Source organism: Bubalus bubalis, chromosome 18 (assembly GCF_019923935.1).
Source record: "Bubalus bubalis isolate 160015118507 breed Murrah chromosome 18, NDDB_SH_1, whole genome shotgun sequence".
Lineage (NCBI taxonomy): Eukaryota > Metazoa > Chordata > Mammalia > Artiodactyla > Bovidae > Bubalus > Bubalus bubalis.
Genome location: NC_059174.1, coordinates 44,771,759 through 44,798,490, shown reverse-complemented (window position 1 = coordinate 44,798,490; position 26,732 = coordinate 44,771,759). Strand labels below are relative to the sequence as shown.

Sequence of the window (26,732 nt, the reverse complement as noted above, 5' to 3'; positions counted from 1 at the left end):
AATCCTCTAAGCTAGGCTTCAATAATATATGAACCAAAAACTTCCACATGCACAAGATGGATTTAGAAAAGGCAGAGGACCCGGAGATGAAACTGCCAACATCCGGTGGATCACAGAAAAAGGAAGAGAATTCCAGAAAAACATCCATACATGACTACTGTCATAAGAAGGAACTAAACTGTGCCATTGGAAGAGACATGCATGGATCTAGAGACTGTCATACAGAGTGAAGTAAGGCAGAAAGAGAAAGATAAATATCATATATTAATGCATATATATGGAATCAAGAAAGATGGCACCTAAGAAGCTGACTTCAAGGCAGCAATGGAGAGGGAGACATAGGGAACAGTCTTGCAGACACAGTTGGGGAAGGAGAGGGTGAGATGAATTAAGAGTCTAGTACTAAATCATATACATCATCATATGTAAAACTAGACAGCCCGTGGAAATTTGCTATACAATACAGGGAGCTCACATCTTGTGCTGTGTGACAACGTACAAGAGTGAGACGGGGTGGGAGGTGGGAGGTGGTAGGGAGGATCAAGGGGAAGGGGACATAGGTATACCTATGGCTGATTCATGTTGCTATATTGCAGAAACTAATACACTATTGTTAAGCAATTATCCTCCAAATAAAAATAAAGTTTTTAAAAATGCAGAAAGAGAAAAACAAATACCATATAATAACATATATATGTGGAATCTAGAAAAATAGCATAGATGAACTTATTTGCAAACCAAAATAGAGACAAAGACATAGATAACACATATGGACACCAATGGGAGAAGGGCAACTGGGATCAATTGGGAGACTTGGATTGACATATATACACTATTAACAGTATGTATAAAATAGATAACTAATGAGAACCTACTGTATAGAGCAAGGAACTCTATTCAATGCTCTGTGGTGACCTAAATGGGAAGGAAATCCAAGAAAGAAGGGTATATATAAAGGATACCTGATTCACTTTACTGTACAGCAGAAACTAACACAACATTGTAAAGCAACTATACCTCAATAAAGAGGTGGGGGGAGCACAATACCCTCTCCTGGCACTGCTGAGGAGTTTTCTTGGTGCCCAGGAGGCTGTCTAATATCTCATCCAGGAAACTCCACTTGGCTTCAGTGATACACCCAATCTAGGAATTGCAAGAGGATCACTCTTTTATCTTCCATGGAGCTCGATGAGTGTCCTTTGCTTTGTTTGACCCAAGTCTCTTAAGTCCCTCCAGCCAGAGCCATCACTGAGACAAGTACGGCAGAAAGCAACATAAACAGCAGCGCTGGTCGCCCAGTGTACTGAGGCCAGCATCCCCGCTGACCTACTCCACGCCCACAGCTGTGGGCTCACACACTGCAGCTTCTGCTCCCTGGGAGTCCTCCTGCCAGTCAGCTCTAGGCAGGAGATAGGACTCCTGCCAGTCATTTCAGTATCTACTTCAGTTCAGTTCAGTTCAGTCTCTCAGTCGTGTCTGACTCTTTATGACCAGTCTTTTCACTGTGTCCCATGGTATCTTTTATACACTTCCATATTTTATTATATTCTTTGTTTTATTCTGGATATTGTTCTTTGAGCTAAATTACAATTTACTGATTTTCTCAACAGCTGTAACTTTTGCTTTTGAATATATTATTTGAATATTTTAGTCCAAGAAAATCCACTGTGAATGTATAAAAAATCTCTATATTAGGGATAAACATGGCGATATAGATAGACCTCATAGTAACAGTTTTTCCTGCTCTCTGTTCCCCCAGTATAGTTTTAGATTTCTATGCTGTACCATGTCTGTCCTTCCTGCAGCCCATCCTCTATTACTTCCCATAGTGCATGTATAATGATGATGAATACTTAAAGCTTTTGCATATGTGAAAAAAAAAAGTTTATTTTTCCTTTATTTTTAAAAACTAGTTTCACCAGGCCGATAATTAGAGATTCCCAATATTTTTCTTTTAATATTTTCAATACTTCACTAAATCACATTGTTTCCTAAGAGAAGTGTGCTGTCCTCTTATCTTTGTTTCTCTGGCTGCTTTGAAGATTTCTATTTTATCACTACATTCAAGAAATCTGATTAAAGTGTGCTAAGTGCAGTTTTATTCATTTTTCTTATGCTTAAAGTTAACCAAGAGTTGTATATCTATAGGTTTATACTTTTCATCAAACATGGGCAGACTTTGACCATTACTCCCTAAGAGATTTTGAATTAATCATGTATTTCCCCTCCCCCAGGTTTGTCTCACAGTTCATTGATATGCTTATCATTTTTCAACCATTTCTGTTTTTAATTGGATAGTTTCTGCCATTGTCTATTTCAAAGTCATTAATATTTTCTTCTTTTACAATTACTAATCCATTGTTAATTCCATTCAGTGGAATATGCTTTGTATCTATTCAAGTTTACTTTGAGTTTTTACAAAATATATCTATGCTTCTAGCTTACATGTCCATACTCTCCATTCTTAAATATTTGGAATACAATTTTTAATAACCGTTAATATTTTATCTAATATTCTGGGTTTTTTATATTGATTTCTTCTTCAATGGTTTGTACTGATGCTATTCTTCAATTGTTTATATTAATGATTTCTTTATATTGATTCATTTATATTGATTACTTCTGATAAAAGTTCATATTTTTCTGCTACTTTACATGCCTGTTACTAACTTTCTGGATTTCAAATATTCTAAAATTTAAACTTTTATTTGCTAGATACCTCTATAGTTCTATAGATATTTTTCAGCCATGTTTCTTTTATTTTGAAATATCTTGATCCATTTGCAGCTTCTTTTAAGTACTGCTGTTGCTGTTTTCAGTCACCAAGTCATGCCTGACTCTTGTGACTCCATAAACTGTAGCCAACCAGGCTCCTCTGTCCATGGGATTTCCAAGGCAAGAATACTGAAGTCGTTGTTATTTCCCTCTCCAGGATATCTTCCTAACCTGGGATCGAACCCATGTCTCCTGCATTATCAGGTGGGTTCTTTCCCACTGAGACACAAAGGAAGCCATTTAAGCATTGTTAAGATGACACAAAAGCATCCATATGTAAGGTAAACTTTATGCCACTGCCGAGATATCTTCCTGAATAAACGACTTGACATCCATGAATAACCATAGTACTCCTACAAAAAGGCTGTTAGAAATACAAATTATTTTCAGATTTGTATAAATTCTTGGTATTATTTCTTCTGCTCGTTTCAGGTTGTTATTTCCTCACTTTGGGCAGTTTTCTCACATGCACACATTGAGGAGTATTCAGTGAATAGGATGGAGACTTGTTGTAGAACCCAGGAGTCCTATTTCTGTGAAACTCTATCCTCTTCAGTATTCTTTCCTGAAAATGTCACCACACTGACCATCTTGGACTCCCAACTCATTCTCATGAACTCAGAGAAACTGCTCTTTTCCCTCCTTGAACTCCTGCCTCCTGCAGGGCAATCTGGGTACTCTGTCCAGGCAGTAAAGGTGGGCAATCATAGAGTGCAACTTTTTCCCCTCTCTCAGAGACCACTCTCCTGTGCTACCTGAAGTTCAATTTATGGACATCACTCTTCCCTATATTTTCTCCAGGTTTAGTTGTTTCAGGTGGAAGGGTAAATCCACTTCCTGCTGAGTCAGTAATATATATATATATATATATATATATATGTATATATTTGGTCTTACTGTCTTAGGATATTCCATTGACTATCAGCATGGGAAAGGCATTGTTTTAATTAGATATTTCATGCTGGAGTAAGCAAAGAACATTCTGGAATTTGGCTTAGAAAAGAAGGGATAATACATACATAGAAGACAGATGACAGGTAATTTCCAAATGGAGAATATTTCTTTAATGACTAAAACTTCTTTACCTATGCAGCTTATGCCTGATGCTGGTTGAAAAATAACAAACAAGAAAGCCTGGTGTCTTGCTGATGTGTACCTCACTGTGCACACTGTTCGTTGAACCCAGGGTAGGCAAGCCATCAGAGGGGAAGCTGGAAGAGAACATGAAGAGCTGTATGATCTGCAGACACGTTTATTCTCTCTGGGCTGGCACTGGCAACCGTAGCAGCAGCAGACATGCTGTGTTCTCTCCTCTCATGAACCCCGTGGACACAGCCATAACGCAGCTTCACTACCACCTAACGTAGCCACAAAGTGGGCATAACACAACACAACCTCCAGAGCTTTATCAGGTGAAGTTTATATATGCTTACAGAACAAAAGTAGCCCTGGCCAACTGAGTACCTCGTGATGTACATGCACAGTAGTATAAGCAATCTTAGCTGTTTCATAATCATTCTTTACAAAACGTGGGGCAAGAGCAAGAGGGTGTGGGGCGAGAGAGCCTGACCATGCCTTCTTGGCTAATTTTCTCTTTCCCTACACCTGGTAAATACATAGACCATTAGAAAAGAAATCAGGGAAAGAAGACGGGCGATAGAGGACAGAGGAAGGGGTAGACTTGTCATAATTTAAACAGAATTGACAAACTCATCAATGAGGGGCTTCCCTGGTGGCTCAGCGGTAAAGAATCCACCTACCAATGCAGGAGACACGGTTCGATCTATCCCTGGTCCGAGAAGATCCTATGTGCCACTGAACAACAAAACCTGTGCACCACAACTACTGAGCCTATGCTCTAGATTTCAGCAGCCCTAACTACTGAGCCCATGTGCTGCAAAGACTGAAGCCCACAGGCCTGGAGTCTGTGCTCTGGCACAAGAGAAGCCATGGCAACGAGAAGCCCACTCACCAGAACTAGAAAAATGCCCATATAGTAATGAAGACCCAGAAAAGCCAAACATAAAAATAAGAAGAAGACATCAATGAAATAACATTTGACTGATGTCCTGAAAAGGTGTATATGGTACATTTTGCCATGCAGTAACATTTATTTATTTAATATGACTGTGCTTTTTATTTTTAATAATTTTTCATTTTTTTGGTAAATTATTTTAATTGGAGGCTAATTACTTTACAATATTGTAGTGGTTTTTGCCATACACTGACATGAATCAGCCATGGATGTACATGTGTCCCCCATCCTGAACCCCTCCTCCCACGTCTCTCCCCATCCCATCCCTCAGGGTCCTCCCAGAACACCAGCCCTGAACACCCTCTTTCACGCATCGAACCTGGACTGGCGATCTATTTCACATATTGTAATATACAGAACATTTTATTTCTAATGCAGTCAAAATTATCACTCTGGTTTCATTTCATCTTTAGAAAGGTCTTCCTTACCCTGAAGTTAAAAAATATAGACTTCCATAATATTTTCTAAGGATTTTATGACATTTTCTATCCCGGTCTTTGAATGTGTAAATATTTAACTTATCTGAAACTAATTTTGGAGATGGCTGTGAGACATAGATGCAACACTTTTATTTCCCCACATATTCAATTAGTTTCTCCACTACCATTTCATCTATGAAGTAACACAAATTTCCTCACTGATTGGCAAATTACCTTTTTCATAAAATCCATGATGACTTAGATCATAAAATCCATGATGACTTAGATTTCATAAAATCCATAATGACTATTTCTGGTCTTCCTTTAATTGCCCATTCATCTGCCCATGATATAAGGGTGCATATTTCAGCATCTCCTGGGTTTATTACCCCTAATTACTTGACATTTTTACAGCTATTCTTATTTTCCCAAATAGAATAAATAGCATATAAATAAACCTTATGACCACAGTCTTCTTCATTAATGTTTACTTATTTATTATTTGGCTGTGCCACGTCTTAACTGGAGTATGCAGGATCTTCACTGCATGTGTGGAATCTAGTTCCCTGGTCAGAGATTCAACCTGGGTCCCTGGATTGGGAGCATGGAGTCCCAGTCACTGGGCCACCAGGGAAGCTCTTGATTGTAGTCGCTTTGTTCCAAATCTCTTACTGATCATAATATATTTGAGATTCATTCACATTGTTGCATGTGTCAGCAGGTTTTTCCTATTTTTTAAAATATACATAGATATTCATAGCAGCTTTATTTATAACACTCAAAATTGAAAAGCAACTCCAGTAGCCCTCACTATGTGGGTGGATAAACAAATTCTATACCAATACAATGGAATATTACTCATAAATAAGAATAAATTACTGATATATGCAATAATAAATCATTTACATTGGTTTTTTGTTTCTTCCTTTAAATTGTTGCATAGATTCAATTGTAGGAATGTGGCATGCTTTGTTCATCTATTCACCAGCTGAAGGACACTTAGGGAGTTTTCTAGTTTTGATAAACTGATCTGAAAAAAAGCATAAGCATCAGTGAGCAGGTTTTATGAGAAAACAAATTTTCATTTCTTTTGATTGTAAACCTAGGAAGGAGATTTCTGGATAATAAGATAACGGTTAAGATAATTTGATAAGAATAAAATGCCTTTCAAAAAATGCTCTTGTTATATTCATTGAGATTACATTAAACTTGTGGCTATTTGTAAGGGGAAATGACATTCCTATTCCATGGAAAATTCCCCTTGAAGTGTCCACTGATTTATTTAAATTTTGTGGATATTTATCCCCCCAAGAAAATTTTAGAGCTTTCTTTAAAAAGCTTTTTATTATTTTAATTTAATGAATGCTTACTAAGGGTCAATTCTGTGTTTTGCAATGTTTTAGTAAAGGGCTTGGAGATTTTAATATGAAACTTATAAGGTGAAGATGAAGCAGGATGGTATCACTGAGAAAGTGAACATACATGAGAAAGAAAAGAGATGGAAAGAGAATGACCCATGATATAGGATACAGCCTTGAGAACCTGAGAAGGATCTTCCAGTAAAACAGGAGGAAAACAAGAAACTGTGATGTCATGAAAGTCAAATTGAAAGAGAAACTGGAGGGTGGAGGAGAAGTGATCTGTGACAAATGAATAATCAAACATTAGAATTATGACAATTAAATCATTACTCCACGTAAATCCACAGGAAACAGCTCTGCAGATCCATCTAGATTGTTTTAATGTTTGCTCATTTTCCTCAACACCCTTTTTTAAAAATCTATTCCTTCTTCAAGATTCAATAAACTGTTCTTATTATATCTTAAACCATCTGTGACTCTATAATGGGTTTTCTCTTCTCTCACAGTGACCATCTATTTATCCTTGTATCCTTGTTGTATCCTTGACTACAACTGGATTATTTATGGAGACTCATACTTCTGTTATAATACCTGGTGAGAATAATCCTTCTTACAGTTCCTATTGATCTCAAATTTTTTGGTTGACTTCAAGAATTCAGTTTTCTGGGTCAACATTAAGTTACCTTCATTATAACAAGGATTGTTTTAGACATATTTGGGAATATCTGAAATTCTAGATATCAATTCATCTCATACAAGAATACAATTTAGTCCTGAATCTGTTCAATTTTTACTTTGTACTTTTCAACAACATTTTAGACCTCTTTAGTATGACCTGGACACTTAATACTAAGTCTGGCAGAGCATCCAGCCCTTGGTATATGTAAAATCAAGTTGTAGAAAGAACAAAAGTGAATTTAAAGGCCTAAATTCAGGTAGCAGGTCAAAGAAGAGCCAGGACTCAAGGCCCTCACCGTTTACCCCAAATCCAGACTTCAGCTCCCAGAATGTGACCCGCTTGGCCAGAAGGTAGAGACATTTTACCAGTAGTGCCACTCTTTTTGTGGGTCATGCTAAGAGTAATCTGACAAAGGCCTAGATGCTAGGATAAAACCTAGTCCTTTCCTTGTATCTTCACAAATGTCCTACTGGTAATGCAGCTGCCTATTTCATGCTCCTAGAACTAGGCTGGGGCATTCGGGACACTCACTCATGTGGCACATCCTGTAATTCACACTTCACAGCATGAGGTGTTTCCATGGAAACAACATTCCCGCTGAGGTAGCTTCTTCCATCCACTTCCTTCCTCCTGGTCCAAGATTTCCTGGAGGTCCTGGTCCCCGTGGCAGAACCCAGGAAAAACAGTGTCCTTGAAAACAAAAGCTCTGGCTCCTCAAAAGTCACCCACCTAACAATTAGAAAATGGTGAATGCCACTGGGAGGAAGAGGGGACCTGTCACAAGCTTGCTCAGGGCATCTCCTGAGTCACTCACCAGTAACTGAAAGGACACTTAAAGGACTGGAGGCTCTGCCACCGTGCTAAAGACCAGAGTGAGGTATGCTATCTGTGGCCACAAGCAACAGCTTTATCCTTCCAGGCCTGTGATGGCAAGGGTTACCTATATCTTCTTTCGCTTAATCTTCATACACAGCCCCTATTTAGCAGATGACAGAATGACTTGAGAAAGTTACTATAAACATGCCCATGGTTCCACAGTTTGTCAGGACAGGGCCTAGGTTTACCTCATTCTGTCTGATCCCAATCCCCATACTCCCCACAGTAACCACTTGGGTCACTCTCACCATCACCCAAGACCTCCTGCTTCACATCCTCCCCACAGCAGACAGACACTGGGCACACTGAGCACTGCTGCAGTGATTTTATTAGAGTAAGCCTGATAGAGACCACATGGGTGGGACAGGTGTCAGGATTCCAGCTTCAGTTGAGAAGAACAGGGTGGCACATGGAGCGCAGACCAGGCATCACTGGCAAAGACTATTTCACCAAAGAGACTGCACTGAGAATTATTCCAAAAACACTACCCAGAACCGTGGACACTTGATAGCCGGTGCAATCCTTGTCAGAGATGATGGAACCCTGGGAGGGAGGAGGAGGAGGAGGGACAACACCTGAGCCCACAGCAGGGCTATCCTGTCTACCCAGCATCACCACATGCTATACCCTCAGGCATTCAGCTCCCTCCCCAGCAAGAAACTCTGCCCACAGACCCACCAATGGAGAGGAGGCTGCCATCAGGGACCAGGGGGAGGATGGCTCCCTAATAGCCCAGGCACAGGCATCAGGATGGAGACTAGCAACCAGCCACCCAGGGAGAGGAGGAGATAATAAGAGTCATCAGGGCACAGCCGGAGTGGGTCCTGAGGGAGGAGCAAGGTGCTGGAGCCTGGGTTTGGGTCACACCTCCTGCACCTGAGCCTCTTCTGTCAGGTGTGCTGAGTGGACTAATGTGCATGCAGGTGTTGTAAACAAACCCATGTGCTCTGTGTGCTCCTATTATGTGCATTACTGTTTGCAAAAAAACCTCTCATTTTGAACAGAAAATTTGAGGGAAAAAATGTTGAGACAGACTATCCAAAATCTCCAGTATTGTTTGACAAGAAGTATAAAGGAAAATGGTTCTTCGGGAGATATACTGCTAGCCAAGGTGAGCAGTCACAGGTACCTAGAAGCCTGCTCAGGAGCCTCAGGCACCAAAACACCACAGTGGAAAAACAGGCTTGTAGATATGTCAGTAGAAATGGGACTCTGAGCCAGAGTCAAGGCCCACACAGTGGGAACAAGAGGAGGTGATGAAACCTTACAAAGCCAGGGAGTCCCATGCTGGAAAGAGACTCTAAAGCCAGGGGCTCCTTTTCAATATTCCTAAAGTAGAACTGACATGACTCCTACATGTGTGTGAACTGAAAGCTTCCTTTCCTCCCAGACGGTAAAATTCTACTGCTCCGATGCTAGTTCCACTCACTGAGGAAAAAAACAATCACCTGCCTCAACACACTTGGCCTTGCAACCCTATTCTGTTTGTGAGTTGATTCGCATGCTGTGGGCATACTTGGCAACAACAGAGGCTGGATGTGTACATGGACTGCCCTCGCATATTACAGGTGCTGCAGGGTGGAGCAAAGATTTATGTGCTTCTTTGCTTATAGATCTTGTCTGTCACATATCCCATGACTGCATGATCTATTCCCATGTGGCATACCACACTATGCATGTGAGTGGGCAGGGCAGAGTCAGGGTCAGGAGAGTAAATTACCATGAGTTCTACAATTTTCAGCTTGGCAACAAATCCCGCCTCATTGAAGCAATCCTGGACTTTTCCAAAGGCTGCCTTTTCCTCATCAGTAGCATCAACCAAATCAAGCGTTGAATTCAACAATGTTTTGCTTCCAAGTAACAGCGCAGCAACCCCGCCATAAAACACAGGGCAGGCTTCCGCTGAAGGAAAGACAGAAAACATCTTGTCAAAGAATAACCAGAGTAGGAGGTTCCTGTTTCCACCACTTGATAGGAAGCCACATCTCCAAAGCTTCCAGGATCATCTCCCACAGAGACCCGGCCTCTCCCAGGACTGCTTAACATCCCAGACAGAAAACCTCCCAGCAGAGGGAGCAGCAAGAGGGGTGAGCCCTGGAGACCCCTCTGCCCTTGACCACCATCCCTGGGTATATCAGCCTTCTTCCTCCCTTCCAATGAGCACTAATGCCCCCAACAAAATATTCCCCAGGGTTTGCACAGCTAATGATCCCTCCAGCTCCACACCACCCTCTACATTCAAAGACTGACAGGCTCAAGGAATTTATGCAGGGCTCCTGGGCACTGATCTGTCAGCTACCCTTGGAATCTGTCCCTAGAAGCGGATAGGACAGGACTGTGGAGGATGCAGTGAGATGGCAAAGGGCAAGGATCAGAAGGGTCATCTGGAATCTCCTTCCTACCGTCAGTCGTCTTGAAGGTCAGCTCTCTGGTCACCAGCAGGGTCAGCACAAGCAGTGCTCCCTTCATCATGGCGGCAGGTGGAGTCCTCTGCTCAGGGCAAGGTTTCTGCGGCATTATAAACAACTAGCTCGCCAAGCTCAACCCACATCCCTCTCAGGAGGACCACGGGCCTGTGGCCAAGAACCTGTGGCAAAGGTGGTTCTCTTGGACCTTGGGATGTTTACTTGGAAGCCCATCCTGTTCTGAGAACAGTGCTCAGGGAGATTTTGTGGTAGCATCTTTGCCAAAGATCAAGTGGAGTTGACATTTATAAGTGACTCATTTGGAGCCAAATGCTCTGTTGTCCCAGCCCCAACCATCACCTGTTTTCCTGGTCATCCTTCCCCCAGCCTATCCTGGTTCTGAGGCAACACTCTCCCACACTGAGCAGATAGAATCACAGGAGGGCCAAGGATAGGTCTACACCACCCTCAGGTAGAAAAAAAGTCATCCAGAATCCTCCCTTTTATCCAAAGCTCAAGTCCTGGAGATAAAAATGGGGAGTTGGGTCTTCCTGAATCATCAAATATCTTAACATCTGCAGACCCTAGACAGGGCCCTGAGCACTGCTGGACAGCAGCCTTGGCCTCCAATCATTCCCAAGAAGGAACTCACAGGACCTGGGACCAGATGGATATTCTCCAGCACTGATAATTCTGATAAATTCTAATCATGCCACAACTTTTCTCAAACACTTAAGGAAACAAGTTCCTGGAAACATTCTGGACCCCCAGTGGTCCAGACTTGCCCTTTCTGGTTGTCTCATCCTCTTCCATCAGTGAACCTGGTCTCAAGAACTACTAGCACTGCACAGTCTATCCAGAAACATCAGTGAGCAGCTGTGAGGTTGTGTGGTTTGTCTCACGCATCAGAGACTCTGAGGTCCACAGCCCTACAGGACACTGAGGACAGGAGTTCTAAGGCCCAGAGGGCTGGGCCATCAGAGGTGGCATTCTACACTTGAAAACCCTCTCAATGTCAAAATCAAACTTACACTCCAGGAGAGCTGTTTGTTAGCAAAAACAAGATGAAATGGACCTTGAAACTCTAAAGGGAAGTGTGAGATGCTCCCAATGGCCAAACTGGAAACGGTCTGACACACAAAATATATAACAGTATTGGATGATATCCAAAGTATAAAGTAATATGTTTGAGTCCATACTGAACAAACAAATGATTAAGTAAATAAATGGGGACTTCCCTGGTGGTCCAGTGGTTAAGAATAGGCCCTCCAATGCATGGTAATTGGTTCAATCCCTGGTCAGGGAGGAGAAGGAAATGGCAACCCACTCCAGTACTCTTGCCTGGAAAATCCCATGGATGGAGGAGCCTGGTGGGCTGCAGTCCATGGGGTCGCCAAGAGTCGGACACGACTGAGCGACTTCACTTTCACTTTTCACTTTCATTCATTGGAGAAGAAAATGGCAACCCACTCCAGTGTTCTTGCCTGGAGAATCCCAGGGATGGGGGAGCCTGGTGGGCTGCCATTTCTGGGGTCGCACAGAGTCAGACACAACTGAAGTGACTTAGCAGCAGCAGCAGCAGCTGGTCAGGGAACTAAGCTCCCACCTGACCTGGGACAACTAAAAACCCTCCTGCTGCAACTAGAAAGAACGTGCTCTGCAAAGAGAAGGCTCACATGCCACAACAAAGACCTAGCACACTTCAGTTCAGTTCAGTGGCTCAGTCATGTCTGACTCTTTGCAACCCCATGAATCACAGCCCTCCAGGCCTCCCTGTCCATCACTAACTCCTGGAATTTCACCCAAACTCATGTCCATCAAGTCGGTGATGCCATCCAGCCATCTCATCTGCTGTCGTCCCCTGCTCCACCTGCCCTCAATCCTTCCCAGCATCAAAGTCTTTTCCAATGAGTCAGTTCTTCGCATGAGGTGGCCAAAGTACTGGAGTTTCAGCTTCAGCATCAGTCCTTCCAATAAACACCCAGGACTAATCTCCTTTAGAATGGACTGGTTGGATCTCCTTGCAGTCCAAGGGACTCTCAAGAGTCTTCTCCAACACCACAGTTCAAAAGCATCAATTCTTCAGCTCTCAGCTTTCTTCACAGTCCAACTCTTACATCCATACATGACCACAGGAAAAACCATAGCCTTGACTAGATGGACCTTTGTTGGCAAAGCAATATCTCTGCTTTTCAATATGCTATCTAGGTTGGTCATAACTTTCCTTCCAAGGAGGAAGCATTTTTTAATCTCATGGCTGCAGTCGCCATCTGCAGTGATTTTGGAGGCCCCAAAAATAAAGTCTGACACTGTTTCCACTGTTTCCCCATCTATTTCCCACGAAGTGATGGGACCAGATGCCATAATCTTAGTTTTCTGAATGTTGAGCTTTAAGCCAACTTTTTCACTCTCCACTTTCACTTTTATCAAGAGACTTTTTAGTTCCTCTTCACTTTCTGCCATCAGGGTGGTGTCATCTGCATATATGAGGTTATTGATATTTCTCCTAGCAATCTTTATTCCAGCTTGTGCTTCTTCCAGCCCAGTCTTTCTCATGATGGACTCTGCATATAAGTTGAATAAGCAGGGTGACAATATACAGCCTTGACATACTCCTTTTCCTATTTGGAACCAGTCTGTTGTTCCATGTCCAGTTCTAACTGTTGCTTCCCGACCTGCATACAGATTTCTCAAGGGCAGGTCAGGTGGTCTTGTATTCCCATCTCTTTCAGAATTTTCCACAGTTTATTGTGATCCACACAGTCAAAGGATTTGGCATAGTCAATAAAGCAGAAATAGATGTTTTTCTGGCAAACTAGACTAAAATAATGTGGGTGAAGAGACTATCATTCCTTACTGAAACATCCCTAATAATACAGACAGATTATCCCCTCAAGGATGGAGAACATACTTCCCTGCACTCCCTGAGCATGGGCTTGACATAGTAACTCATTTCCAAAGAAAAGAAGAGGGGAGGAGAAGGGGAAAACAGTGAAGTTCTAACAAAAACAGTGTTAATCAATAGTCAAAGCTGACACACCCAGTGGTAAGACACACAGCTGTCACGTGTACCCTGATGTAAGGAGACAGGAAGGGTGTTTCACCTCTGTGGTGTCTTCCTCAAAACCCAAAGCCTAAGCCCCACTTTCTGCAATGCTCAGTTGCTTCAGTCATGTCCCACTCTTTGTGACCCCATGGACTATAGTCCGTGAGGCTCCTGTGCCCATGGGATTCTCCAGGCAAGAAAGAGCTGCTATTTCTTCCTCCACTCTACATTTGTCTGCTATACAACAGCAGGCAAATTCAGCTTTGAGGTCCTTCTGCCATCCCTAGCCAGTCCTCCTGGGATGGCCAAAGTCATGACAGACCCATAAGAGAGTTAAAGCTTAGGCAGTCCAGGGCCCTTTAAGGAGGAGGTGAACACTCTCCCTCATGCTTTCCTTAAGCCTTGTGCAACAATGTATCTCACCCAAGAATGGCTGTTCTTTAGGTCCAGAACCTATGAACAGGGAAACGTTCTTGATTATGTTAATGATTATAATGTCAATGTTAATTATTATAATTGTAACAAATCTTGTCTGGGAACCTGTTACTCAACACTTGTACCCCTGATTACACAGCAACAGTATATCTCACCCAGAGAAGTTGTAGGGAACCATTCTCCCTCACAGGACCCGTGCTCTCTGGCTAATCTTGTGCTGAAGTTATCTCAGGATGTATTCCTTCAGAAAGGGTCTGGTGAAACTCTTACCATCTTGAGGTATTCTATTTATCTGTTCTCAGCAGCCAGTTGAGAAGTATGTAATGCCACGCTTAAACTAGTGAGGATGGGTACTCTTTCTACCCCCTTCTTATGTCCATGTCAGAAGCTTTCTCTGTCCTGTCACTTTAAATAAAAATTTTTGCCGCACAAAGCTTTGAGTGACTGGGACTGTCTTTGGTCCTGGAGTCAAATCTTCTCCTTTGGAGACCAAGAACACATCACCGAACTCCATACGTGTAAGCTATTACCAGGAGAGAATGAGTGACTCCACAGAGCAGAGAACACTGGAGACATATGACAATTAATGCAGTGTGTGTAGGTTGTGGATTGAATTCTGAAACCCAAGACACATTAATGGACAACCTGGTGAAATCCCCATAATATGTGAGGTTAAGTTAGAAGTAATGCTCCAAAGTTGCTCGTCAGTTTTGACAAATATTTTCAATTCTTCTATAAATCAAAAATTATTCCAAATCAAAATTTTATTGTAAAACAACTTGACACAAGGAGTTCAACGTGGTGCTCTATGACCACTTACAGGAATAGAATTGAGTGGGACATTGTGAAAGGTTCAAGAGTCAGGAGAAATGTGTATGTTTACAGCTGAGCCATTGTGTATGGCAGAAGCCAACATAATATTGTAAAGTAATTATGCTTCAATTAAAAATACATTTAAAAAACCAACTTGCATTAGGAAAGGGTTATATGTGCTGTATTCCATTGATTCTGACCACATCTTTGCCCTGAATTCGTCAAATGTCCCCACAATTCAGGGACGTCTCAGACAATCCTGTGGCACCCTCGGAAGGGAAATGGGCTAGATCCATAGCAGCCACCTGTGTTACTCAGCACTCCAGCCCCTGGCTCTTCTCCTCACAGAGCTGCAGAGGGCATTGGGGGCAGTGTCTTCTGAAGGACAGTAGTCATGGGATGCATGGCAGGTGTCCCACCACACGAAAGTTCCGCCCCAAAAGAAAAGAGCCAGCATGTGCAGCCTGGGCCTTGGGGTGTTCACCTTCCTGCCCAGGAACCTCTTAGACACATCTACAGCCACCTGATGCCTTTGGGGGTGAACTTCAGGGCACTGGCGCCTAAGCGGTAGGAGCCCTGGCAAGGAGGGGTTTCACGGTGGTCAGCTGATACTACAGCTCAGTACTTGGTGCATCTTTGCCAAGAGCAGTTACCGGATGTGAATCCTATTTGGCATAGGGTTCTGACTGTGCTCATACCTTGCATCCCAACTTCAGTTCAGGTCTTCAGTAAACCTGAAGTTCACTTAGAGAAAGAACAGCCAGGTTCCTCCAGCCAAAAGCTACTTGATTCTGGCTAACCAAACATTTTAAAACTTTATCTTATTTATTTAATTCTAGGCAATATTCATAAGCATATCTATAGCAAGTAGAACTAAAAATACTCTCATTTATCAACTACAGAGAAATGGAATCCTCCTGCAATTATTCTAACAAACATCGCACAACATCTACCCAATGTTGGACCCTCTCCTGGTCCTCGGGATGCAACAGCACACAGCACAGCTCTCGCTCGCCTGCTGCTCTTCATCACCTAAGAGGAAGTGAAAGACAGTGATCCCAAGGGAAAAAGCACTCTGGGGGAAGATGAAGCAGGGGGAGAAGACAGACAACCATGGGTGGGGGTGGAGGGGGAGGATGGAGGCAGTAACCTTTGATATGAGGACTCAAGATATGAGGAAATTTTATGCCCTGCAATACTTGAAGACTCCTGATGATGAGGGAATGAATCAAGCAACCACTGGAGGAAGAGCCTCCCAGTTAAGGAGGGACCACACACAGAGGCCCTGCAGCATGAGCACACCTGCTCTGGTCAAGAGGCAGACAGGAGGTATTCAGGGAGGAGAGAAAGACTGAGATAAGTTCACAGAGGCAGCAGCAGTGCAGAGCTGGTTGTGCAACTGCCCAGAGACAATAGCCTGGAAGGGGCGTGGCTTTTCATCAACTGGGAGCTCTATAGAGGAGATGGGGGAGAACAGTACAGAGACACTCAAGGGTAGAAAGGCTGTAGAAAATGGATGGACCTACAGACTGTCATAGTGAGCGAAGTAAATCAGACAGAGAAGCAGAAATGTCTTATGACATCTAATATGTGGAATAAAAAAAAAGTGATACAAATGAACATATTTCCAAAACAGAAGACTGATGGACTTAGAGAATGAGCATATTATTGCCACTGGGGAGGATGTCAGAGAGTTTGGGATGCTCATGTACATACTGCTATATTTAAAATGAATAAGGATCACACACGATGATCAACTCATGAATATACAAGGGAAGCAGGGATACGTCTATACATGCAAATCAATCAATGTGATACATTATATTAACAAATTAAAAGATAAAAATCAAATGATGGCATCTGGTCCCATCACTTCATGGCCAATAAATGGGGAAACAATGGAAACCATGACAGACTTTATTTTGGGGGGCTCCAAAATCACTGCAGATGATGACAGCAGCCATGAAATTAAAAGATGCTTTTCCTTGGAAGAAAAGCTATGACCAACGTAGATAGCATATTAAAAAGTAGAGACATTACTTTGCTGACAAACGTCCATCTAGTCAAAGCTATGGCTTTTCCAGTAGTCATGCATGGATGTGAGAGTTGGACTATAAAGAAGGCTGAGCACCATAGAGTTGATGCTTTTGAACTGTGGTGTTGGAGAAGACTTGAGAGTCCCTTGGACTTCAAGGAGATCCAACCAGTCCATCCTAAAGGAAAATCAGTCCTGAATATTCACTAGATGGACTGATGCTGAAGTTGAAGCTCCAATACTTTGGTCACCTGATAAGAAGAACTGACTCACTGGAAAAGACCCTGATGCTGGTGAGAGAGTCATTTCCTAGGCAGGTTGATAAGAAGTCCAGGGGTTCCCAAGGAGAGAGGGGTCTGGAACTCTCAAGGAGGAAGAAAGGACAAACTTTTTTTTCCCTCTACACTCCTTAGGATTATATAACAATAATGTATCCTGCTTGAGGACAGTCTCTGAAAAAAACCTTCTGGCTAATCCTGTTATCTTAAATGTAAATTATGGGAGTAGTCTAGTGATGTCTTTACAACCTCCGGACATTCTTTTGATTCACTGTAATAACTAATTGGAGAGTATATAACTCCATTGCTAACACTAGCAAGGGGGTACTCTTTCTGCCCCCTTCTGATGTCGATGTCAGAAGCTTTCTCTATCCCTTTTACACTTTAATAAAACTCTATTGCACAAAAGCTCTGAGTGATCAAGCCTTGTCTCTGGCCCTGGATTGAATTCTTCTCCTTCAGAGGCCAAGAATCCCGGTGTCTTTTCGTGGTTAAGCAACAACCCTTCACTGGGAAAGATTGAAGGCAGGAGGAGAAGGGGACAACAGAGGGTGAGATAGTTGCAAGGCATCACCGACTCAATGGATATGAGTTTGAGCAAGCTCTGGGAGTTCATGATGGACAGGGAAGCCAGGTGTGCTGCAGTCCATGGGGTTGCAAAGAGCCGGACATGACTGAGCGACTGAACGGACTGACTGATAGATGTAGTAAAACCGTTCAACAAAATTCAGCATCCATTTATGATAGAAATGCTCCAGAAAATCAGCATAGAAGGAACCTACCTGACTATAATAAACAACAGGAGACATTGTTCTCAATGGTGAAAAACAGAAAACGTTTCTTCTAAGATCAGAAACAAGACAAAAGTGCCCACTTTGACTGCTATTGTTCAACATAGTTTTGGATATTCTAGCCACAGCAATCTGAGAGGAAGCAAAAATAAAGGAATCCAAACTGGAAACAAGAAGGAAAACTTTCACTGTTTTGCAGATGACATGATACCATACACAGAATATTCTGGAGATACATCAAAATTTACTAGAGGTAATCAGTGAATTTAGTAAAGTTGAACAAAACAATCAATATGCAGCAATCCCTTGACTTCCTGTACACTAACAATCAATACTCAGAAAGATAAATTAAAGAATCAATTCCATTCACCATTGATATAAAAAGAATAAAATATCCAGCAATAAACCTACCTAAGGAGACAAACAAGCTAAATAGAGAAAACTATAAGAAACTGATGAAAGAATCAAAGATGACATAAACAGATGAAGAGCTATAACATATTCTTGGAAGGGTAGAATCAGTATTGCAAAAATATTATACTATTTAAAGCAATCTACAAATTCAGTGCAATCCCTATCAAATTACCAATGGCATTTTTCACAGAACTAGAACAAAAAAATTCACAATTCATATGGAAACACAAAAGAATCATCATAGGCAAAGCAATCTTGAGAAAGAAGAATGGAGCTGGAGGAATCAACCGTCCCCATTTCAGACTATAGTACAAAGCTACAGTCATCAACACAGTATGGTACTAGCAGAAAACAGAAGTATAGACCAATGAAACAAGATAGAAAGCTGAGACATAAACCCACACACTTATGGGCAGCTTATCTTTGACAAAGGAGGCAAGACAGTACAATGGAAAAAAGTCTCTTCAATAAGTGATGTTATGGAAACTGGGCAACTACATGTACTATAGAAGCATGAAATTAGAACACTTCTTAACACCATACACAAAGATAAAGTCAAAATGGATTAAAGACCTAAATGTAAGGCCAGAAATTATAAAACTCTTAGAGGAAAACACAGGCAGAAAACTCTTTGACATAAATCATGGAAAGATCCTCAGTGACTCACCTCCTGCTGCTGCTGCTAAGTTGCTTCAGTCGTGTCTGACTCAGAGTGAGGCAGGAGTAAGTAGGTGTAACAGGTAGAGAGACGAGCAAGGCTAACAGCTGGGGGTGACAATCTGCCAGGTGTATGGTGGCATGTAGCTAATTCGGGATTTCTGAAGGTGAAGTTGGAAATGGAGCTGGGCGGGCGATGAGACACGCAGGCTGGACCAAGTTTTGTTAGGACTCTGGTAAGAAGCCGGCCCATGCCCGGGCAGTGCCGGCTCTCTCCACAATATGGAGCTGGTGGTTATTCTTCGTTTCTTTTTTTTTTTTTTTTACCTTGTATGCTGCTAAATCACTTCAGTCGTGTCCGACTCTGTGCGACCCCATAGACGGCAGCCCACCAGGCTCCCCCGTCCCTGGGATTCTCCAGGCAAGAACACTGGAGTGGGTTGCCATTTCCTTCTCCAATGCATGAAAGTGGAAAGTGGAAGTGAAGTCGCCCAATCGTGTCTGACTCTTTGCGACCCCATGGACTGCAGCCCACCAGGCCCCATGTCCATGGGATTTTCCAGGCAAGAGTACTGGAGTGGGGAGCCATTGCCTTCTCCACACCTCCTACAGTAATGGAAATAAAAATAAACAAAAGGGACCTAGTTAAACTTAAAAGCTTTCGCATAGCAAAGGAAACCATAAGCAAGATGAAAAGACAACTCTTGGAATGGGAAAAACTAGTTGCAAATGAAGCAATCGACAAAGGATTAATCTCCAGAATATACAAGTAGCTCATGTACTCAACATCAGAAAAACAAACAACATAATAAAACATGGGCAGAGGGCCTAAAGAGACATTTTTTCAAAGAAAACATCACAAGGGATAACCAACACATGAAAAAATGCTCATTGCTTATTATTAGAGAATTGCAAAACAAAACTACAATGAGGTATCATCTCACACCAGTCAAATGGACATCATCACAAATTCTACAAACAATAAATGCTGGAGAGCAAATAGAGAAAGGGGAACCCTCTTGCACTGTGGGTGGGAATGTAAATTGATACAGGCACTATGGAGAACAGAATGGAGATGCCTAAAAAAAAACAGGAATAAACTACAATATGACCCAAAAATCCTACTGTCAGGCACACACGCTGAGGAAATCATAACTGAAAATGACACATGTACACCAATGTTCATTGCAGCACTATTTATAATACCTAGAACATGGAAGTCACCTAGATGTCCATCAACAAATGACTGGTTAAAGAAGTTGTTTATCTATATATAATGGAATAGTACTCAGCCATAGAAAGGAATTCATTTGAGTCAGTTCCAATGAGGTAGATAATCCTTGTTGTTGTTCTTCAGTCACTCAGTCATGTCTGACTCTTTGCGATCCCATGGACTGTAGTATGCCAGGCCTCCCGTCCTTCAATATCTCAAGGAGTTTGCTCAAACTCATGTCCTTTGAGTCGATGATGCCATCCAACCATCTGATCTTCTGTCATCTTCTTCTCCTTGGGCCCTCAATCTTTCTGAGCATCAGGCTCTTTTCCAGTGAGTTGGCTCTTCATCAGGTCGCCGAAGTATTGGAGCTTCAGCTTCAAAATCAGTGCTTCCAATGAATATTCAGGGTTGATTTTCTTTAGGATGGACTGGTTTGATCTCCTTGCTGTCCAAGGGAGTCTCAAGAGTCTTCTCCAGCACCACAGTTTGAAACCATCAATTCTTTGAGGATCAGCCTTCTTTTTGGACCAACTCTCAACTCTATACATGACTACTGGAAGAACCATAGCTTTCACAAGACGGACCTTTGTCAGAAAAGTGATGTCTCTGCTTTTTAATATGCTGATCTAGTTTCATCAAAGCTTTTCTTCCAAGTAGCAAGCATCTTTTCTTCCAGTCACTGTCCACAGTGATATTGGAGCCCAGAAAATAAAATCTGTCATTGTTTCCATTGTTTCCCCGTCTATTTGCCATGAAGTGATGGGGCCAGATGTCATGATCTTAGTTTTTTGAATGCTACGTTTTAAGCTAGATTTTTCACTCTCTTCTTTCTCTTCCATCAAGAGGCTCTTTAGTTCCTCTTTACTATCTGCCATAAGGGTGGTGTCATCTGCATATCTGAGGTTATTGCTATTTCACCCAGCAATCTTGATTCCAGCTTTTGATTAATTCAGCCTGGCTTCATATGATGTGCTCACATATAAGTTAAATAAGCTGGGTAACAATATGCAGCCTTGATGTATTCCTTTCCCAATTTTGAACCAGTCTCTTGTTGCATGCCTGGTTCTAACTGTTGCTTCTTGACCTGCATACAGGTTTCTCAAAAAGCAGGTAAGGTGGTCTGGTATTCCCATCTCTTTAAGAATTTTCCACACTTTGTTGTGATCCACACAACAGTAAAAGGCTTACTGTGATCCACAGTAAAAGGCTTCAGCATAGTCAATGAAGCAGATGTTTTTCTGGAGCTCTCTTGTTTTCCTATGATCCAGCAGATGTGGACAATTTGGTCTCTGGTTCCTCTGCCTTTTCTATATCCATGGTGTACATCTATCTGAAGTTCTCAGTTTACATACTGTTGAAGCCTAGCTTGAAGGGTTTTCAGCATTACCTTACTAGCATGTGAAATGAGTGCAAATTAACAGTGGTTTGAACATTCTTTGGCACTGCCCTTCTTTGGGATTGGAATGAAAACCAACCTCTTCCAATCCTGCAGCCACTGCTCAATTTTCCAAATTTGCTGATGAATTCAGTGCAGCACTTTAATAGCATCATCTTTTAGGATATTAAATAGCTCAGCTAGAATTCCATCACTTCCACCAGCTTTGTTCGTAGGAATGCTTCCTAAGGCCCACTTGACCTCACACTCCAGGATGTCTGGCTCTAGGTGACTGATCACACCATCATCTAGGTAGTTATCTGGGTCATTAAGACCTTTTTTGTGGCTATCCGGGTCATTAAGACCTTTTTTGTACAGTTGTTGTCTGTATTTTGCTACCTCTTCTTAATATCTTCTGCTTCTGTTATGTCCATACCATTTCTGTCCTTCACTGTGCCCATCTTTGCATGAAATGTTTCCTTGGTATCTCTAATTTTCTTGAAGAGAGCACTAGTGTTTCCCAATCTATTGTTTTCCTCTGTTTCTTTGCTGTGTTCACTTAAGTCTTTCTTATCTCTCCTTGATATTCTTTGGAACTCTGCATTCAAATGGTTATATCTTTCCTTTTCACCTTCGCCTTTTGCTTCTGTACTTTTTCTGGCTATTTGTAAGGGCTCCTCAGACAATCATTTTGTCTGTTTGCATTTCTTTTTCTTAGGGACAGTTTTGATCACCACCTCTTGTACAGTGTTACCAACCTCTGTTCATAGTTCCTCATGCACTCATGGTATCTGATCAAGGGAAGAAGAGTTTTCATTCTTTCATAAATGGTTTGGGTTAATTTTAGGTACATGCAGACAAAAACAAAGTGTGAGCAAAGCTAGTATAACAATGTATAAAAATAGGTATTTTGTTTTAAAAAGTCAGCTTACTCTAAGAATACAAGAATGCAAACATAGTTTAGCATTACAAAAATATCTAATTCAATGCATAAATATAGCCCAGTAGGACTCTAAGGCCTCTTCCCAGAACAGACCACCACTCACCATGCCTTCCACATACCTCTTATCTGTAGAAAAACTTTCCTCTCCTAGACCTTCCCTGAATTCCAAATAGTACATTTAATCAGAGACATGAGAAAAGGCAGAGAGAACCTATATAAACGGTTTAAGTAAATGAAAGACAAACTAACATTCCCAGCTCATCTCTTGAGGTCAGTAAACTCTCATCATATTTTCAAGAAAAATGTTACAAGAAAACTATAGAGCCATAGCTATCATAAATATATACCCCCAAAGTCAACACTTTCACAAATCAAATCCAGCAACACAAAAAGAAGTGACACATAATGACAAAGGGCTCTTTATCTCAGGAATGTATGATTGCTTTAACATTCAACATCAATCAAGGAAATCCACCATGTTCACAGAATAATGGAGAAGAGTCATATGATTATCTCAATTGAATAAAAAATATATTTTAAAAATCAAAACATTCATAATAATACATATTAATAAATTAAGATGAAAAGTAAACTTCTTCAACATTATGAGTTCCACCAATAAAACCACCTACAACTGGCATAAAAATAAATGGTGAAAGACTGAGTGCTTTCCTCCTAAAATGGATAAAGAAGGCAAAGACACCAACTTCAAAAATTTTCTGGAATATTTTACTGGCAGTTCTGAAAAGTGAAGCACAAAATTAAAAAAAAAAAAAAATATATATATACACATATACATACACATACATACAGACTGTAAAGGAAGAGGTAAACTGTATATAAAATATCAAAACATGGAAAAGAAATGGAAAACAACCAACATCCATTAAGCCTCTTATTACAATAGTAATAGAAGAAAACTCCATCAATTTAATAAAATGTATCAAAGATAACAAACAAGACCTAATCTAACATCACATTTAATGAAGGACAATGAAAAAATGTCTATTTTTTGCGATTTCTAGTCAACACTGGACTGAAAGCTCTCATAACTGCAATAAGGCAAGAAAAGATGAAAACAACGTACACTTGGAAGGGAAGAAATCAAACTCTTCTCATTCACAGAAAACACTCAATACACAGACTAAATTATAATATACAGAGAACATTCTAAAGAATCTACAAAAACATCATTATGCATAAAAGTGAGTTGAACATATTTGCAAATTACAACTCACTCAAGTGTATTTGACATACATGCAAAAACAACCAGAAATTGAAGTAAAATATCATCCTTAAGACCACCAAAAACATAAAAATAATGTGGTATGGAATTAATATGTATAAGATATGCATAATGGAAACTGCTACTGCTGGTGCCTCTGCTAAGTCGCTTCAGTCGTCTCCGACTCTGTGCGACCGCCGTCCCTGGGATTCTCCAGGCAAGAACACTGGAGTGGGTTGCCATTTCCTTCTCCAATGCGTGACAGTGAAAAGTGAAAGTGAAGTCGCTTAGTCGTGTCCGACTAGTAGCAACCCCATGGACTGCAGCCTACCAGGCCCCTCCGCCCATGAGATTTTCTAGGCAAGAATACTGGAGTGGCTTGCCATTGCCTTCTCCGATAATGGAAACTACAAAACATTATTTCTGAGGGAAATAAAAGGTCATAAAGAAATGGAGACATATACCATGCTTCTATATTGAAAGACTTGGCACTGTTAAAATTTCAATTATATTGATCTTTAGTTTCAAAGCAATCCTGATTCATATGCCAGCAGGAAGTTTGTAGAAATTGACAAACCGATTCTAAAATGTATATAGAGAGTAATGTCAGCAAGATGGTTTAGTAGGAGATCCCACTCTCTATTCCCACAATGAAAACAACAATTGGACAGACAGATGTGGGTGAAACAGCTCTGAGAGTGTCCACTTAGGAAGTTGCAGCAACACAGCAGTGCTGCAAGTACTGCAAGTAAGATGAGGCAAAGCTGTGCAGGAAACCAACAGCCAGCACAACCACCACATGTGCCCACAGCTCCCCCAACAGAAGGTCCCACAGGTTTTAAGGTCTCAGACTCCTGGTGCTGAGTCCCTCAGGAACCATGAGAGCTAGTGCCTCCCTGGAACTCAGCACAGCCATCATGGATGCAGCAAAGCCAGTCCTGGTCCTGAAGCCAGGCATATACATGCCACCAGCTCTGACTCAGCAACTGAACTTGTGTGCTGTGATCAGTCCAAGATCCTAACACAGGCCCTGCTCTTGCCATGATGCATACACCACTGCCCTGTGCATTCACCTACAGTCCCACAGCTGAGCCTGTGTACATTCCTGGCACTACCAATCACCACTACCTGCCCTGTTTTCCTATTGCTGAACCCAGAGACACTGATGACAACCATTACAGCTATGCTTCCTACTAGCAATGAAAACTCCATAAGGAAATTAATAAAAGATAAAATGCTTAGAATACAATGAATTACACAAGTGAAAGACTACTACACTGAAAACTAGAAAACACTGATGAAAAACATTAAAGAAGACACAAATTAGAAGACCAATACCCCACACTCATGAACTGGAAGCCTAATTGTGATGATATCCATACAATCCCAAATGATATAAACAGTCGATGAAGTCCCTAATCTAAATCACAAGGCATTTTTTACAGAACTAGAAAAATGATCCTAAAAATCATATGCAACCACAAAGGATTCTGAATATCCAAAACAATCTGGAGAATGGGAAACAAAGCTATAGGCACTGCACCACTTCATTTCAAAACATATTACAAAGCTGCAGTAATTGAAACAGTATGATACTTACATGCAGACGTATAGTCCACTGGAACAGATTAGAGAGCCCAGAAAACACACACACACACACACATACAGTCAAGTGATCTGGCAGAAGAGTGCCAGACATACACAGTGGGGAAAGACAGTTTCTTCCATAAATGGTGTTGGGAACCACTAGATAGATAGATGAAAAACAATGAAATGTGACTTTCATCTTATACTACAAACACAAAGCCACTCAAAGCAGATTAAAGACTGAAACATAACACCTAAAACTAAAATTACTAGAAGGAAACATAGAGGGGAAACATTATGACATGGGTTTTGGCAATGATTTCTTGTATATTCTACCCGAAGAACAGGCAACAAAAGCAAAAGTAGACAAGTGGGATTACGTAAAACTAAAAGTCTTCTGCATAGCAAAGGAAATCATCAACAGAATAAAGGGCCATATACAGAATGAAAAAATACTTTTGAACCACATATCTGATCAGAAGTTAATATGTAAAATATGCAAGTAATTCCTACACCCCCATGTAAAAAAAGGAAATATCTCAATTAAAAATATGCTAAGGATCTAAAGAAACAATTCTCCAAAGAAGATATAAAAATAAGCCAACAGGGACATAAAAGGTGCTTAATATCAATAACTGTAATGGAAATACAAAGGAAAACCACAGTTAGATATCACCTCAGAATTGTTATCAAGTCATTTTCGAAAAAAGACTAGTACTGGCATTTCTATTGAGAAACAGAGAATGTATGCTGGTGCAGCCATTATGGATAACAGTATGAAGAGTCCTCAAAAATTGAAAAATTCAATGGCCATCTGATCTAGCAACCGACTTTTGAGTATTTACCTAGAAGAATGAAAATCAGGATCTCATCGTAGCATTATTCACAGGCGCAAGCTAAATATCCAGCAGCAGATAAATGGATATAGAAATTGTGTTTTATACATAAACACACTCACACACACACACACATATGTATACACACGCACATATATACACAGGTTTCCCTGGGGTCTCAGGCTGAAGAATCTGCCAGCAATGCAGGAGACCTGGGTACAATCCCTGGGTGAGGAAGTTCCCCTGGAGAAGGGAATGGCAACCCACTCCAGTATTCTTGCCTGGAGAAGTGCATGGAGAGATGAGCCTGGTGGGCTATAGTCCATGGGGTCACAAAGAGTCGAACACAACTAAGCGACTAACACACTCACATGAATGCACACACACACATACATATAGACATATTACACAGGGTAATATTATTCAGTCTTTAAAAGGAAGAAAATCTTACTATATGCAACAACATGGATGAATCTTTAAGGACATTATTATAAGTAAAATTCACCGGTCACAGAAAGACAAATTCTGAAT

The 26,732-nt window shown here is 41.2% G+C and overlaps 1 protein-coding gene across 1 annotated transcript; it reads right to left on the bottom strand.

Annotated features, from left to right (window-relative positions):
- Positions 1 to 8,455: 8,455 nt before the first annotated feature.
- LOC102397458 (major allergen I polypeptide chain 2) lies at positions 8,456 to 10,705 on the bottom strand. Its single transcript, XM_044932203.1, has 3 exons — positions 10,548 to 10,705; positions 9,866 to 10,047; positions 8,456 to 8,688 (listed from the first exon to the last, which is right to left on the bottom strand). The coding sequence occupies exons 1-3, from the start codon at positions 10,660 to 10,662 to the stop codon at positions 8,587 to 8,589; spliced, it is 399 nt and encodes a 132-aa protein (XP_044788138.1). The 5' UTR covers positions 10,663 to 10,705; the 3' UTR covers positions 8,456 to 8,586.
- Between the last annotated feature and the right edge of the window lie 16,027 nt (positions 10,706 to 26,732).

Bases quoted from the DNA above. Each gene is read 5' to 3' on its own strand.
- LOC102397458 (XM_044932203.1), bottom strand. From the start codon at position 10,662: ATGCCGCAGAAACCTTGCCCTGAGCAGAGGACTCCACCTGCCGCCATG. The intron at 10,048-10,547 runs GTAGGAAGGAGA...TCTTTCCTTCAG, and splicing joins GACCTTCAAGACGACTGACG to CGGAAGCCTGCCCTGTGTTT. The intron at 8,689-9,865 runs GTAATTTACTCT...CCTCCCTCCCAG, and splicing joins TGAAAATTGTAGAACTCATG to GGTTCCATCATCTCTGACAA.